Source organism: Cinclus cinclus, chromosome 5 (assembly GCF_963662255.1).
Source record: "Cinclus cinclus chromosome 5, bCinCin1.1, whole genome shotgun sequence".
Classification (NCBI taxonomy): Eukaryota; Metazoa; Chordata; class Aves; order Passeriformes; family Cinclidae; genus Cinclus; species Cinclus cinclus.
The window spans coordinates 9,213,192-9,227,861 of NC_085050.1; the positions used below are offsets into that span (position 1 = coordinate 9,213,192).

General features: G+C 36.9%; 1 protein-coding gene across 1 annotated transcript in view; it reads left to right on the forward strand.

Moving 5' to 3' along the window:
* The window catches only part of HTT (huntingtin), an 80,757-nt gene that overhangs the window by 54,606 nt on the left and 11,481 nt on the right, over positions 1-14,670 (forward strand). Inside the window, exons 44-60 of the mRNA XM_062492651.1 lie at positions 680-856; positions 1,840-1,916; positions 3,214-3,352; positions 4,917-5,039; positions 5,893-6,106; positions 6,298-6,443; positions 6,900-7,077; positions 7,365-7,457; positions 7,878-8,065; positions 8,724-8,850; positions 9,704-9,804; positions 11,702-11,856; positions 12,214-12,353; positions 12,516-12,598; positions 12,869-12,999; positions 13,177-13,306; positions 14,084-14,239. Of these exons, the coding sequence (XP_062348635.1) occupies positions 680-856; positions 1,840-1,916; positions 3,214-3,352; positions 4,917-5,039; positions 5,893-6,106; positions 6,298-6,443; positions 6,900-7,077; positions 7,365-7,457; positions 7,878-8,065; positions 8,724-8,850; positions 9,704-9,804; positions 11,702-11,856; positions 12,214-12,353; positions 12,516-12,598; positions 12,869-12,999; positions 13,177-13,306; positions 14,084-14,239 (2,358 nt within the window). The remainder of the gene's footprint in view (positions 1-679; positions 857-1,839; positions 1,917-3,213; positions 3,353-4,916; positions 5,040-5,892; positions 6,107-6,297; positions 6,444-6,899; positions 7,078-7,364; positions 7,458-7,877; positions 8,066-8,723; positions 8,851-9,703; positions 9,805-11,701; positions 11,857-12,213; positions 12,354-12,515; positions 12,599-12,868; positions 13,000-13,176; positions 13,307-14,083; positions 14,240-14,670) is intronic.

Below are 14,670 nucleotides of genomic sequence, written 5' to 3' on the forward strand. Positions count from 1 at the left end.
TGAGAATCAGCAGAATTAACTAAACTGAATATGTTTTAATGGAAGATGTAGTCACTGTGTGAAATGCTTGGTGATTATCAGGAAAGACAGTAAAATTAAAATAACTGCTATTGACAGACTGCTCTAAATCAAGATGGGTTTCATGAGTCAAACTAGTTTGTCTTTGTGTATCTCCCTTTAGAATATTAGTGCTGAATTGGTGTTCATATTCAAAAGAATATAATAAATTTAAAAAATTATTTGCACACACTTTTGATTCTGAGTTGTTACTGCTGTTTCTTAACATATGATCAGAAAATCCCCAAGGGTTTTCTGGATTTCTGTACCATCACATGTCTTCACTATGCACATATTCCTGCCTTCTTTCAGAAGGAGTTGAAGCTTCTCACTGCATTCAAAGCTTTGTGCAATTTCACTTAAATCTGTAGCTTTCTTTCCCCCCTAAAAGTTTCACTCCCTATGTTTTGCTTACTTTTTTAAGAGTAAGCTTTTGCAGTTACACATCAAACAATTAAATAACCCAGTAACTCATTCACACAGAGCTGTAAACACTGATCACGTAGTTGTCTGCTGTATTTTTTTCTGAGTGTCTTTAGCTTTAAAGTCTTTGTATTCCAAATAGATTGGAATACAAATAGAATAAGTTTTTTTGCCTGTTTTGTGCTGTTTTAACATCTAGCCCACAACCCTGAAGAAGACTTTGCAGTGCTTGGAGGGAATCCACCTGAGCCAGTCCGGGGCTGTGCTGACCCTGTACGTGGACAAGCTGTTGTGCACTCCCTTCCGAGTGCTGGCACGCATGGTGGACACCCTGGCCTGCCGCCGTGTGGAAATGCTGCTGGCAGCAACTCTGCAGGTACAGAGAAATCCATGCCTGGGAAGCACTTTGGGTAGTACCAGTGGTATCAAAAGCAATGTTATAAAGCACATCAGAATATGATTAAGTGATTTAATTGGATATATTTTTTTTATTTATGTCTTGGTTTGAAAGAAAGGGTGTCTGTTAAGAAAGGCAGGAGCCTCTCTTGAAATGGAAAATGTAAACCCCCCTCCCTCAAATTATTGTAGTTTTGAAATTAAGGGACTCTCAGGCAAAGATATGTGAATAGGAATAACAGTTCTTTACTGGGAAAAAAGTTAAAATAAAAGTGCAGTAATACAAAAGAAAATAGAGAACCAAAATAGTGACAGAGTCAGAATACAACCTGACAGCCTGTCAGTCGGGGTATTGGTAGCAGTCCCATTAAATGGTGGCTGCAGTCCTCCTGCAGTGACAGATGTGGTTCTCTTGGAGCAGTGGTCCTGTAGAAGGGTGCAGTTTTCCTCCAAAGGTCCAGTGATGGTGTAGAAGGATCTGGTTTTCCACTGGAATCCAGTGGGAAAAGGCTGCTCTGATGTTCTAAATCTCAGATTTTATCTAGGTAGGAAATGCTTGGCTCCTCCCCGTGGGCAGAGCATCTCCCAATGGGATGATGTAATTTTATCAGTCATGCAGTGGGACTCAATGGCCCATTAACAGAAGATATCTCCCTGGAGGAAGGATGGGTTGTGGAAAAGATAAAGAACAATGTCTCACCTGGTTTTAACAGATGGCCCATTAGCAGAGAATATCTCCCACGGAGATAAGGATCACTGCCCCACCTGGTTTCAGCAGATGGTGATAGAATACACACTTTTGGTCACATCCTGTATTGCAACCCGAGACAATTTATTATATAGATATATGAATGCTTGCTTTATTTGACTTTATCTGCCTGTAGCTTTGTTAATTTGGTAAAAGTATTTTTGGGGGTTTTACATATATCTGTCCTGTAAAATTCTTGTTATTCTTTTGTACAGAGTAGCATTGCTCAGTTACCGGTTGAAGAACTGGATAGAATTCAGGAGTATCTTCAAAACAGTGGATTAGCAGCAAGGTAGATAATACCAATAATACCATTAAAATGTAAAACTAAGTAATGTTCTAATACAAATTATGTTAACTCTGTTTTCCAACACTTTGGCTTTTTCCCTGGAGGTCGGGTAGTGGGTTGTTTTTAGGGGTAAACTGGGACTAAAGCCTCTTACAAGATGTTGGCATGTTCTGGCCCAAGGGGCAGTTGTGTTGGCTGTGTTGAATTTGCAGTAAGAGCTACTTAATAACTAAAACAGGCTCTAGAGGGTTGCATCAAATTCCCTTTCCAGCATCCCACTCAGTATTGAACTTCTGAGTGATAACAGCTGCAAATTACTTTCTTGACAAAATCTGTTTTACTTAAACCAACTTTATTTTCCTCAAACTTGCAAAATATTGTCAGTTCAAGCTAAGTGGGTTTGGGGCTTTTTTAGTCTGGTTTTTTTTTTTTTTGTTTTTTTTTTTCTCCCAGACAAGTGTGTTAAGAGTTTTAACTCTTTAGTCTCCTGGCTGTTTAAACTGCTGGTATAAAAAGGAGCAAATTACTCATTTTTTGAGAAACTTCTATTTGATGTTGGAAAGATCCTTATCTACTCCTCTTGTCATTGCTGTTTGAGGTTAATATCTGTTGATTGAAATAAGTAGGGGAAAGAACCTAAAATGTGAGACTGCAGTAGATCAGTAGTAATGTGCCTACATAGGTAATGTCTATTTAATTTTTTTAAAAACTAAAAAAAAAAATACCTTGTACAAGTTCTCGTTAGCAGTAGTGGAATTTAATATATCCCCCCAAAAGAAACAAACAAAAACACAAAATAAAAAACCTGCAGCAAAAAAAAGAAAAAAAAAAAACCTCTGACACTGACATAAATCCAGAAACTGGAGTTTTTAGTGTAGTGAGGGATCATTTTTGAAAAACAGAAGTATAGTTTTAGTGGATTTTTTATTATCGTCTGTAAACGTGTATTTTTTTGCAGTCAAATAATTTGTACACTAACTTTTGATTCTTCTTACTCATTAGAAGATTTGCTGAATAAAGAAAGCTGTATTTTAAGCTTAAGTACATCACAGTTTTTGCCAGTAAATTAAACTCAATCTTTATTTGTTGGTGGTGCTGAGTTAATTAATTTTGGCCTCTGATACCCAAAGAAAGTTTGTATCATATGACTGCATGTAACAAAAAGCAAAAGACCCTTATAAAAAACTGAAGACCCTACTGCCTTTCTCCCCTGGGATTGGGATTGAGTCACTGGATGTCTTCTTGTTTTTAAATTATTTACAAAACTATGCCCTGTGCTGATGTGTTCTTTTGTTTTCAGACACCAAAGACTTTACTCGCTCTTGGACAGGTTTCGTCTTATGGTAGCACCAGACACAACCAGTCCTTCACCTCTGGTTACCTCACACCCACTAGATGGAGAAGACCAACCAGCTTTAGAGAATGTGGTTCTAGACAAAGTAAGATTATGTTTAGAGTCACTAGAAGTGCCTTGGCTATAAACAAGCTTTATTCCTTACAAAATATTTAAATGGAGTTTATTTTTACTATGCAGTTAATGCTCTCAGGATTGTCATGTTGTATCTCAAATATAGATCAGTGATAAATTTCATGTGTGTTGGCTGACTGTTGAACTTAGGGTGGATAATTAGCACAAACATAGATGTTTGTTATATTGACAGCGCTGTGAAAAATTTACCAAGTTTGGCTTCTTTGCTCAGCTTTAATGGAAAGATTTATATACAGTTCAATAGAGACAGATAATTAATCTTGTTTTCTTGATGTGTTTTACTGCACTTAGTAGTTTAATTCATTTGCTGAAAGTTATTGGCTGTCTCGTGGAAATTAAACATTGCTCGTTCAGTTTTTCCTCCTCAGCTTTAAATTACTTTCAGAGAATAGTCAAGAATACTGAACTGTTTCTGTCTGTTGTGAACTTAGACGTGTTTATTTCCAAGTGAGGTGGAAGGCTACGAGCAAGTTTTGGGGCCTTCTGTGTCTTCCTTTTTTCTGCTTTGTCCCATGGTACAAATAATTTTTCCTTTTCATCCCTCCATGTTCTACAGTGATACACAGTAATAGGAAACTTATGTAACTGAGATGGCAAAAACTATTTGATTAGCTGATAGTTTGGATGAGTCTGAGCAGTCATTGGCTTAGGGGAGATGTTGAGACCTACTTAGACAGCAGCAGAAAATGCTGTGCCCAGAATTCATTTACCCATAGCTTTGTCTTCAAATTAGCCCAAAAATCTCCTTTGTATGTTGCTGTAAATTCTAAACAAAAGTAATTTTTGTGTGCTTCCCGAACTTCTGCATATTTCATGGAATCATAGAATATCTTACATTGGAAGGCACTCAGGGATCAATGAGTCCAACTCTGCTTCTTGCAGGACTACCTAAAAATAAATCCTATGACTAATAGCATTGTTCAGACGCTCCTTGAACTCTGACAGCTTTCGTTGTGCTCTAATTAACTAATGTCAGCAAATTTATTTGAATCTTTGAATATATATACATGTATATATATATACCCACAATGTAGTCTGATTATATTTATTATATTACATTGTATTTTACTTATTTATTTATTCCTTCATTTGTTTGAAGAGTTTTCTTCCTCGGTTATAGTACTGGTTTTTCTGATATTACTGTTACATTTGTGTGACTACTGAGTATTCCATACTTTTTTTTCTATATAGTCTGCTCAGCTTTAGGATCCTAATACAAGTACCTGCACTATATACTAAGATTCACTTTTCCTCATTTCCCATCCAGACTTTATGGAAATAGTCAACTTGTCACTGAGCATCCATTGATCCAATTGAAGATGTTCCATTTCCATTCACCGCTTGTTTGTTTTGGTTTGCTTTTTAGTTTGAGGGGTTTTTTTAATATATATTAATGTAGCCTATGGATGTCTTGGACATCCAGTACTAATGAGCAGTTCTCCCTCTGCCCCCCATATACTGTGTTGTTTCCTGAAAACAAGTATGTGATAAATGTCCTTTTTTGATCATTAAAGGACTGGTACGTGTCACTAGTGCGGTCACAGTGTTATATCAAGTCTGACTCAGCACTGCTGGAAGGAGCAGAGCTGGTAAATAGGATTCCTCAGCCTGACCTGAATTCCTTCATGACCAGCAAGGTAACTTCTTTGTCAGAGGAAGAGGATGGATTTAGTTCAAGTGTTCCTATTAGTAGTATTCATAGATTACATTCTGAAGTGTTTACATTTTTAAATGTAAACACTTCAAATTTGTATAATTCTGATACTGATAATCTATACTGATAATGGTAATTCACTTAATTTTGGAAACTAAATTAGTAGATACTTGTGTAAAACAGTGGATGTCTATTTCTAGCAGTATTGCTAATAATACGTTCTAGTAGTACAGGTTGAGCAGATAGAGTGGAAGCAAACGTTTATTTATGTATTGCAGTCAGATTAATCCATTTTTACCATGTTACATAATCTTGTTTTGCTGTACAGTCTCTTCCAAGGCCAACTGTTTCTGTAACTCTTCAATGTCTGTGCTGGATGACTTGCAGTAAGCCTGTAACAGGCCACAGACAGTAAATCCAGCATAAAGGACAACTTGTATCTGAGAATGTCCTTTGTTCAAATTCTCACCATGATATTTGCTGCTGGTATGCAGAAATAATAGTAGGGAAGCTGTTTCTAAAAAGATTGACTTGTTTGAAAACTTACTACTTGAATATTCCTTGTATATGTCATCCTTAAGCTTCATTCACACATTGTCCTGAAAATTTGGAATAAGCATATTGTTTTTTTCTTTCCAATATGGCACTGTTTGGAATTTAAATTTGGAACCAATGTAGGCTAAACCATATTGTTATACCACAGCAGAGGTGCTAATAAGAAGTTAGTTAATCAATGAACTGTAAATTTATCACCACATTAGTATGTTAGAATAATACTACCAGATACTTAGTTTCACTTTAAAAGCAATTTCTTTTCATTTCCTGTTTGATTTCAGGAATTCAACCTAAGCTTGTTAGCACCTTGTTTAAGCCTTGGCATGAATGAGATCTCAAGGGAGCAGAAGAGCAGTCTCTTTGAAACAGCTCGGAGGGTAACTCTGGATCATGTGTCTTCTGCTGTACAAAACCTTCCAGCCAACCACCAGGTTTTTCAGCCACTATTGCCAGCTGAGCCCTCAGCCTACTGGAAAAAACTAAGCGATATCTTTGGTAATAGAAATAATGGTCTTTTAAAGTTTATTCTCTCCTCTGCAAAGATACTTTACAGATGTGTTGTGAATACATGAACTTACTATTTTAAAAAAATCAAGATCAAAAGTACTTATGAAATAGTTCTGAAAAACATTTATTGAATGGAAAAAAATTCAAACTGCTAGATTTCATCCAGTCTTATTTTATAGGAGATGAGGTGATGTATCAGTCTATGATGACACTTTGTCGGGCACTGGCTCAGTATTTGTTGTTACTCTCAAAACTACCAGCTGGCCTCCGTGTTCCTCCTGACAAAGAGGATGATATCCTGAAATTCGTAGTGATGTCAGTAGAGGTAAGAAACTACACCATAATTAAACATGTGATGAAATGTTGGGAGAGGGAGCAACTCTCTTCAACTGATCACTACTGAGTAATTTTTAATTGGGTAATTCTTTTGTCTTAGCTGTGGAAATCTCTTCAGTGTTTTTCTGTGTTTGATTTGTGCTAGTAAATCATATTTGGGTTGTGGGACAAGGACATCTTTATAGAAGAAGAGGTTGATTGATGTAATGGTGCTGACATTTGGGAGACCGGGTCCTGCACTGATTTTTGGGAGACCAAATAAACAGTATATAAATGTCATAATTTTCTTGTACTTAACATAGATAGTCTTCTCTCAGGGAAAAAAAAAAATACTATTTGCTACTAAACCTTTACATTTTACTGAGTTAAAACAGAATCAGCCTTGGTTAGAAGTTGTTCTGTTGTGAGAATTTGCTAGTAATGGGAAACTTCTCTTTTTGTACAGGCACTATCATGGCATTTAGTGCATGACCAGATTCCATTAAGTGTGGATCTTCAAGCAGGTCTGGATTGTTGCTGTCTGACACTACAGCAGCCCAGTCTCTGGAATTTGCTGTCTTCTGCAGCTCATGTGACATATGCTTGCTCCTTAATTAACTGCATTAGATTTATCATAGAAGCAGGTGAGTGCAGTTTGATAAACTGGGAGAAAAATTTGGTTAATAGATTGCCAGTCATGATTGATCAAATGCTGCGTGTTTGGAATATTTCCTTTGAGTCCTTATTAATTATTTATTTGACAAATTTAGTTTTTACTACTTTAATTTTCTGTTTAAAATTTACTGTTTACTTTCGAACGTGGCAAATGCCTTGGATACGTCAAACATTTGACTACTTTGAGCTGTTGATTAAAAAATGAAATATGAAATTTTTAATAGCTGTATCATTCAAGTATTTTTCTCCAATTCAGTTGCTGTGGAACCTGGTAATCAACTTCTGAGTCCTGAAAGAAAGAATACTTCAAAACCTTTAAGTGAGGGGGAAATTGATTCAAATGTACTGAGTAAGTGAATGTTGCTTCTGCCCTATACTTTATTTGAAGAAATATTTTTAGGTACCCTTTCCATTTCTATTATTTTTAACAATGAAAATTCATCTGATACCTTATTTGTATTTGGCAAGTGTCTATTAAATACAGGTTGCCATATTTTTGACAGATATAGTTGTTTTTTCTTGAAAGTTACACATTAATGCAGATTTTTCTTTTGGGGGATTCTGTTAGCTGTGCAGCATGCTACAGACTGAGCTTTTTTAAGTGTGGGATTTAAAATTTTAAAAATTTCTTTGTATGTGTCCTTATTGTGATTTTTGTCTGTTTTAATTAGCATACTCTTTTGTTAAGAATTCTTTGTGTTTCTGTCTTTTTAAATTATTTGTCTTTGAGTGGATTCATAAAACCAAATTTCTTTCTCTCTCAACAAAGAAACAAAGGACATTATTGCAGCATGTGAAATGATAGCTGAGATGGTAGAATGCCTACAGACTGTCTTGTCACTGGGGCACAAAAGGAACAGCAGCATCCCTGCATTTCTCACTCCTGTCCTCAAGAACATCATCATCAGTTTAGCAAGGCTGCCTTTAGTGAATAGCTACACCAGAGTACCTCCTTTGGTATGTTTATTATGCTTTGCTTTCAGGACTTTAAAAGTTATTGAAAAAAACTTTGAAAACCAAACATGGTGCTGCATCTTAAGTTCTGTGACAGTAGGACTTCAACCTTAAGCTGGTTTGATCCATCAGTTGTTCTTTTTGAACCCTGACTAACATGTGCAAGGCCATTTCTCTGTTCCTCACTGCTCTGTTTTTGAGGGGATGTCGAAACAAGAATTTTTTTGTTGAAGCTTTTTTGCCCCCTCTCTGGTGTATCAGTGTGCTTTTTCAGGCATCAATAGTATGTGAACTGTCTTCCTTGAATTCTGTTTCAGCATCAGTTCTGCACAATCTAAATTGAAATATGTGGCAGGAGCTTGCTTCTATATCTAAACTTGGATCATAAAACAGGATAATTAATTTACAGTGGGAAGTATGATGGAAAACGTCCTAAAATAAGAAATATGGTATACATTGTATATAAGTTTTATTAGCTGTTCCATCTTCCTTTGAGTATTTTTCTATTTGGAGAACTACTTTTATTTACTGATGTCTTGTTGCCTTTGAATGCTGCCTGTATATTTAGAGCTGTAATATAAATACTGTATCTGGTAATATAAATATCTGTAATATAAATACTGTACCTGGTTTGGATAATTAAACTTTCATATTTCTTAAGGTCTGGAAATTAGGCTGGTCACCAAAGCCTTTAGGTGACTTCGGCACAGTTTTTCCTGAAATCCCAGTAGAATTTCTGCAAGAAAAGGAAATCTTTAAGGAGTTCATCTATCGCATTAATACACTTGGTATGTAGAAAGTTCAGTTAATACACTTGGCTCTTACTGGGCATTTACCTGTGTTTTGGAATTACTGAATGACTGTATCTAAAACTGTTTGCTTACTTTTGTTGCTTATGTGGAAGACAGATAATATTTAACAGCAGGTTAGTAATTGTGCCGCAGTAATTCTTACATTTTCTTCAATGAAGAGAATAAATTATGGAAGTTATTCCATCTCAGGGAGATTTCAGTGTGCTCTTGCAGAATGACCACTTGTTTTCTGGAGCATATGCTTTTGCCAGCATGTTTGAGAATAATTTGCTTCCCCCCACACTTTTCTATTAGCGCGTAGTATGAAGTCTTGTGATAAGATCCCTGTGTAACCTGCCTTGAGGTCAGGCATCAGACATTTGGGTTGGACTAGAAGATCTTGAAAGAATCCTTCCAACCCAAACCATTCTATGAGTGTATTTAGCACAGTGTTTCCAGTTCTCTTCACCTTCTTGGAGCTGAAGGAGAGAAGCTGCAGTCTTCTTCTCTGCCACTCCCATCCACACCAAGTAGATCACAGAATCACATAATAAGCTGAATTTTGTAAGGAACCCACAAGGATCATTGAGTCCCAGCTCCTGGCCCTGCACAGCACCATCCCCAAGAGTCACACCATGGGCCTGAAAGTCTTGTCCGAACACTTACTAAAATCTGTCAGACTTGGTGCTGTGACCACTTCCCTGGGAAGCCTGTTCCATTACAAAAAACTCCAAAACTAATAGGAAATGGTATGAAACCAAATCTGTGGCAACAATGTACCTTTTTTAATTCTGTTCCTTGTTTAGCTTTGTATTGAGACATAAGTGGCTATCTATGGGTGTTTCCATAGGATGGATCAGCCGTACTCAGTTTGAAGAGACTTGGGCTACTTTGCTTGGTGTGCTCGTAACTCAGCCCATTGTAATGGACCAAGAGGAGAACCAGCAAGAGGTAATGTCATTCATTGTATTTTTTACATGAAATTTTACTCAAACCAATAAAAGTGTTTCTATTAATAAAACTGTAAAGCAGAAAAGAAGCGAATAACACTAAGGAATTTTTTCTGTTTTGTATTTCCTTTTTCTCATACCCTGGTGAGTTCAGACACATCCATGTTCTGACTAAAAGCCTCTTGCAGGCATGAAAATAGTGAGAAAAAAATTAATGAAGCTGTTTCAACTCTTTATTAGTACATCACCCAACACAGGTGGTTTTTTTTTTTTTGGGTTTTGGGTTTGTTTTTTTTTTTTTTGGTTTGTTTGTTTGTTTTTTGTAAGACTCTTGACTGGAAATTAAGTGACCTGAAGATGTATGTTCATGTGTCCTGCTCCTACTTGTAGGCTGTATGTTAAAGATCTGGGCTACTAGCTTAGGTAGATGTTCAAAATTCAGTGGAGAGCATTTGGGGATCTGAGCTGAAGAAATTTATAGCAGAATTTGTGTCCAATTTGTATACCAAAATATATTTCTTTATATACCAATTCCTAACCAAATGTTTCTGTCCAAAGAACAGCAATAAAACTGGGCCTGGGGCTGAGGGAGCTCAGAGTGTTTAGTCTCAGGAAGAGAAAGCTCAGGGAGAGGTCTCATCACTCCTCATCACTCTCCACAACTACCTGAAAGGAGGGTGTAGCCAGGTGGGGATCAGTCTTGTCTGCCATCTCTCAAGTGAACTCCTTAAGCTGCCCCAGGGGAGGTTCAGATTGGATATTAAGAAAACAATTTTCACTGAAAGAGGTGGTAGCCATTGGAATTAGTTTCCCAGGGAGGTGGTGAAGTCACTGTTTTTGAAAGTGTTCAGTAGAGGTCTGGATGGGGCACTTAGGGATGTGGTCTGGGGGTGATTATGGTGGTGCTGCATTAATGGTTGTACTGGATGGTCCCTGAAGGTCTCTTCCAACCTTGATGATTCTGTGAAAACTCAAGGTGAGAGTGAACTTGGCTATCATGAAAGGGATTTTCCCACTTCAGCTATCTTAACCTGCTAGCAAACTGATTTTACTAGGTTCTAGTTCTTTGAAAGGTTATTTTCCTTAGCTTGTTCATGGTCCTGATGGTAGGTGCAGAGACTAAAGCAGTTTGAAGAAGTCAGAGTACAAACTATGGATCCTGAGCTGACAAAGAGGTTTGCTTCCCTTGCTTCATAGGTATCAGATTTCAAAAAGGAATCAGGAATCATCACCCCTCTTCCCTGAGTTAGCATTTTCTGTTAGTTATACAGGCTTGGGCACCTTGGCTTAACTGTTTTCTGCATAGTGGCACGTTGGGTCAGGCTTAGGGCAATCTAGGTACTGGTTGTTCCTTATTTGTCATGTAGAGAGTATGTGTGGAACAAGCATAATATTGCTCCCTTGCTTTCCAAGTAGGCCAGTGTGTTCAAAATTGCAAATACTTTAATCGCTGTTCTAAATTTCAGTGTGTTAATATTTTCTGAAAGAAAAATAAAATTATTTTGCAAGTTGAACATTGTTTACCATTTTACATCTTCTGAAAAGTATCAGACACTTTTGTGGTCTGATGCTCTGTTTCAACAAGTAACTAATGGGTAGCTGCAAAGAAAGAAGCTAAACACTTTTAAACAAAGTTCCAAAATGGACATCTTGGGGTTTTAAGGCTATTGGGACAAGAAAGGATGCATGCAGAGTGACTTACGAGAAGGAAGGATGTGTTGCTTCTGCAGTCAGTGCTTTATGTGCATTGTTTATGTCACATAGATTTCTGGATGGGAAGAAGAGTAGGTGTCAGGCTTATTAATGATAATTTAGTGAAACCTGACAAACTGATACTCAGAGCTTTTTGGATTTTTTTTTTTTTTAACAATTCAAATTACAGTGAGTTCATTTTACAGGAAGACACAGAGAGGACCCAAATCAATGTTCTTGCAGTACAGGCCATAACTTCCCTGGTGCTGAGTGCAATGACCATACCTGTTGCAGGCAACCCAGCAGTTAGCTGTTTGGAGCAGCAGCCCCGCAACAAAGCTTTAAAAGCTCTGGACACAAGGTATTTGTTTTCACTTGTTTTCAAATGCATCAAACTTGTGGTTTACACCTAATGACAGTTGCTTAGTCTATTTGTAGCAAAAATATATGTAGATTGTGTTTTCTAAATAAGAGTATATATGGATGGATCTATTTACATGGAAGTTGCATGGATTTAGCAATGTGAACTGCTGGCTTAAAAGATTATCTGAAAAAGATAACAACTTAATAAAATCTAGTAAACAATGTGCAGAACATATTTTTCAACATTTTCATTTCCCTGATATTGAAAATACGCATAGACACAACATTTCAGAGTAAGCTAGACTTGCACAAAACTGTTAAAGTCTACTAAAATTGATTTCTCTTGGGCTTTTAGGTTTGGGAGGAAGCTAAGTGTTATCAGGGGAATTGTTGAACAGGAAATTCAGGCAATGGTGTCTAAGAGAGATAATATTGCTACTCATCACTTACACCAAGCTTGGGACCCTGTTCCATCACTTTCTCCTGCTACTACAGGTAGGTGATTGTGGGGGAGAAGGGGAGAGTGAATTTCTTTCACATTTAAACGGTGGAGAAGGTACTCTCAAAAAATTGGAAATCCAGTTTGCAGGAAATGAAGCCATTTTCACCTGTGTTTTATTATACACTTAAAAAAAATAATCTTGTGTTTCATTACAGGTGCTCTTATCAGCCATGAAAAACTCTTACTGCAGATCAATACTGAACGAGAAATAGGAGATATGGATTATAAACTGGGACAGGTTTGTTAAAAGCTCAAAATCTTATCTTTTATTACATTTCTGCCAGTTCTGAAAAATTAGTTAAGAAGCATTACATGACATCAAATAGAAACTAAAAGCTCTGAGTGATGCAGGGTTGGTCATAACTGGGTGTCTCCTCAGCCAGAAGACTCTGTTGCCTGTCATTTAAATAGAAAATACATTTGGCTTCTAAGATTTTTCTAGGCTGACTGTTGGGGTGTTAAATGCACTTCTCTGCTATTTGTTTTTGTCTTTTGTGTATATTGCAAGGTCTCTATACACTCCATATGGTTAGGAAATAATATCACTCCCTTGAGAGAAGAAGAGTGGGGTGAGGATGAAGAAGATGAGAACGATGTACCCGCTCCTTCCTCACCACCAACCTCTCCTATCAACACCAGGTATCTTATTTTTTTGTCTCTTCTCTTGAGTCATAGTAAGGTTTAATTTATTTATGTTGAGTTCAGTAAGATGGGTTTATAAATTGGATGCTGGTAAATAACTGTGTTATTTCAAAGCAAGCTTTTTAGCAGGGCTTAAGAATAGTTCTTTTAATACTTCTTTATTGTTCCATGCAGGAAACACCGGGCTGGTGTAGATATTCATTCTTGTTCTCAGTTCTTGCTTGAACTTTACAGTCAGTGGATATTACCATCCAACCCCAGCAAGAGAACCCCAGTCATTTTGATCAGTGAAGTGGTGCGATCAGTAAGTCTGAATTATTATTCAGAGTCATAAATGAGGATATGTTACCAAGTGTGCAGAGCTAAGCAGCATTTATAAAGCATCTTTTAATATATGGAACTCACAGACTTTTCTTGGCAGTGCTGTTCTGTGGGCACTACAGAAACATAACTTATGCAACTACGTCATTTTACTGGTTTAAGCTATATAAGCATCTGGATTGCATATTCTGCTGCTACATTACAAATACTTTATTGTTACTTAATGTCAGTTCATATTTTACTTGACTGCTTGCTAAAGCAAGATTTGCTTATCCTATCCCTTTGTAAGAAAATGAAGATGGAACAGCAATGTATTTGAGAATTAAGTTGATTATTAAGTGTAGAAGCAAAACTAAAGAACATAGGCGTGGAATGTGTCATGACAGCCATTATTCACTGTCACATTCTTATGACTTAAAATGAAACTGTCCTTGCGAGAGAAGTATGTGTTGTGTGTTTTGGGATGTCTTAGTACATTGGTAAATAGCAGTGTTTGTTCATGTTTCTTACTGTAGTGGCTTTGATTTTGTAAACCTTTTGGTTAAAAGGGCCTCTTGGAGGTGATTATTATCAGAGATGAATGGTGGAATTAATTCTGGACAGCAAGGGTTAATAGCTATTTCAGACACTTGAGTAAACGTTTACACATTTAATAGATCAGTTGAGGAATCTTTTGCTCACAATTATAACAGAAGGGAGAGTCAATTTTTGGCTGTCTGCTAATGGGATTTTTTTATATTCAATTTTAATTTCCATACAGCTTTTGGCAGTGTCAGACTTATTTACAGAAAGGAATCAGTTTGAGATGATGTACACAACACTGACAGAGTTGCGAAAGGTGCATCCCTCAGAAGATGAGATTCTTGTACAGTATTTGATACCAGCTACTTGTAAGGCTGCTGCTGTTCTTGGAATGGTAAGAAATTCTCAGGAAGTTTATTGCAAATTCATGAGTGTTTAGGTTAACTCAGCTTCTGCTGCAAAACCTGGTGTACTTGGTAAGAGTGGTTTATCTCTAAGAAAATCCATTAGCTGATCTGCCTGGCTCTAAGAAAAGGATATGTATGCTGGGCCTTCACAGTTTGCAAACATCTCCAGTTGCCCTGTATTTAAACAGAAAAGTTGTTTGGTTTGATTTTTTAAAATATATATAATAAAAGCACATAATTTAATGTGCTTTGTGGTTTGTCTTATTCAATTCAGTGTCCCCTTTGCCCTGGACTCCTCATTTGTTACATTTCAGGCCAGAAATGAGGACTTGTGGAACAGCTTTTGCTAGATTTGTATTACTGGTGAATGGCTGTAATCTCATGGGAGGCTGGGACAGTGTATGTGATGGATATATAG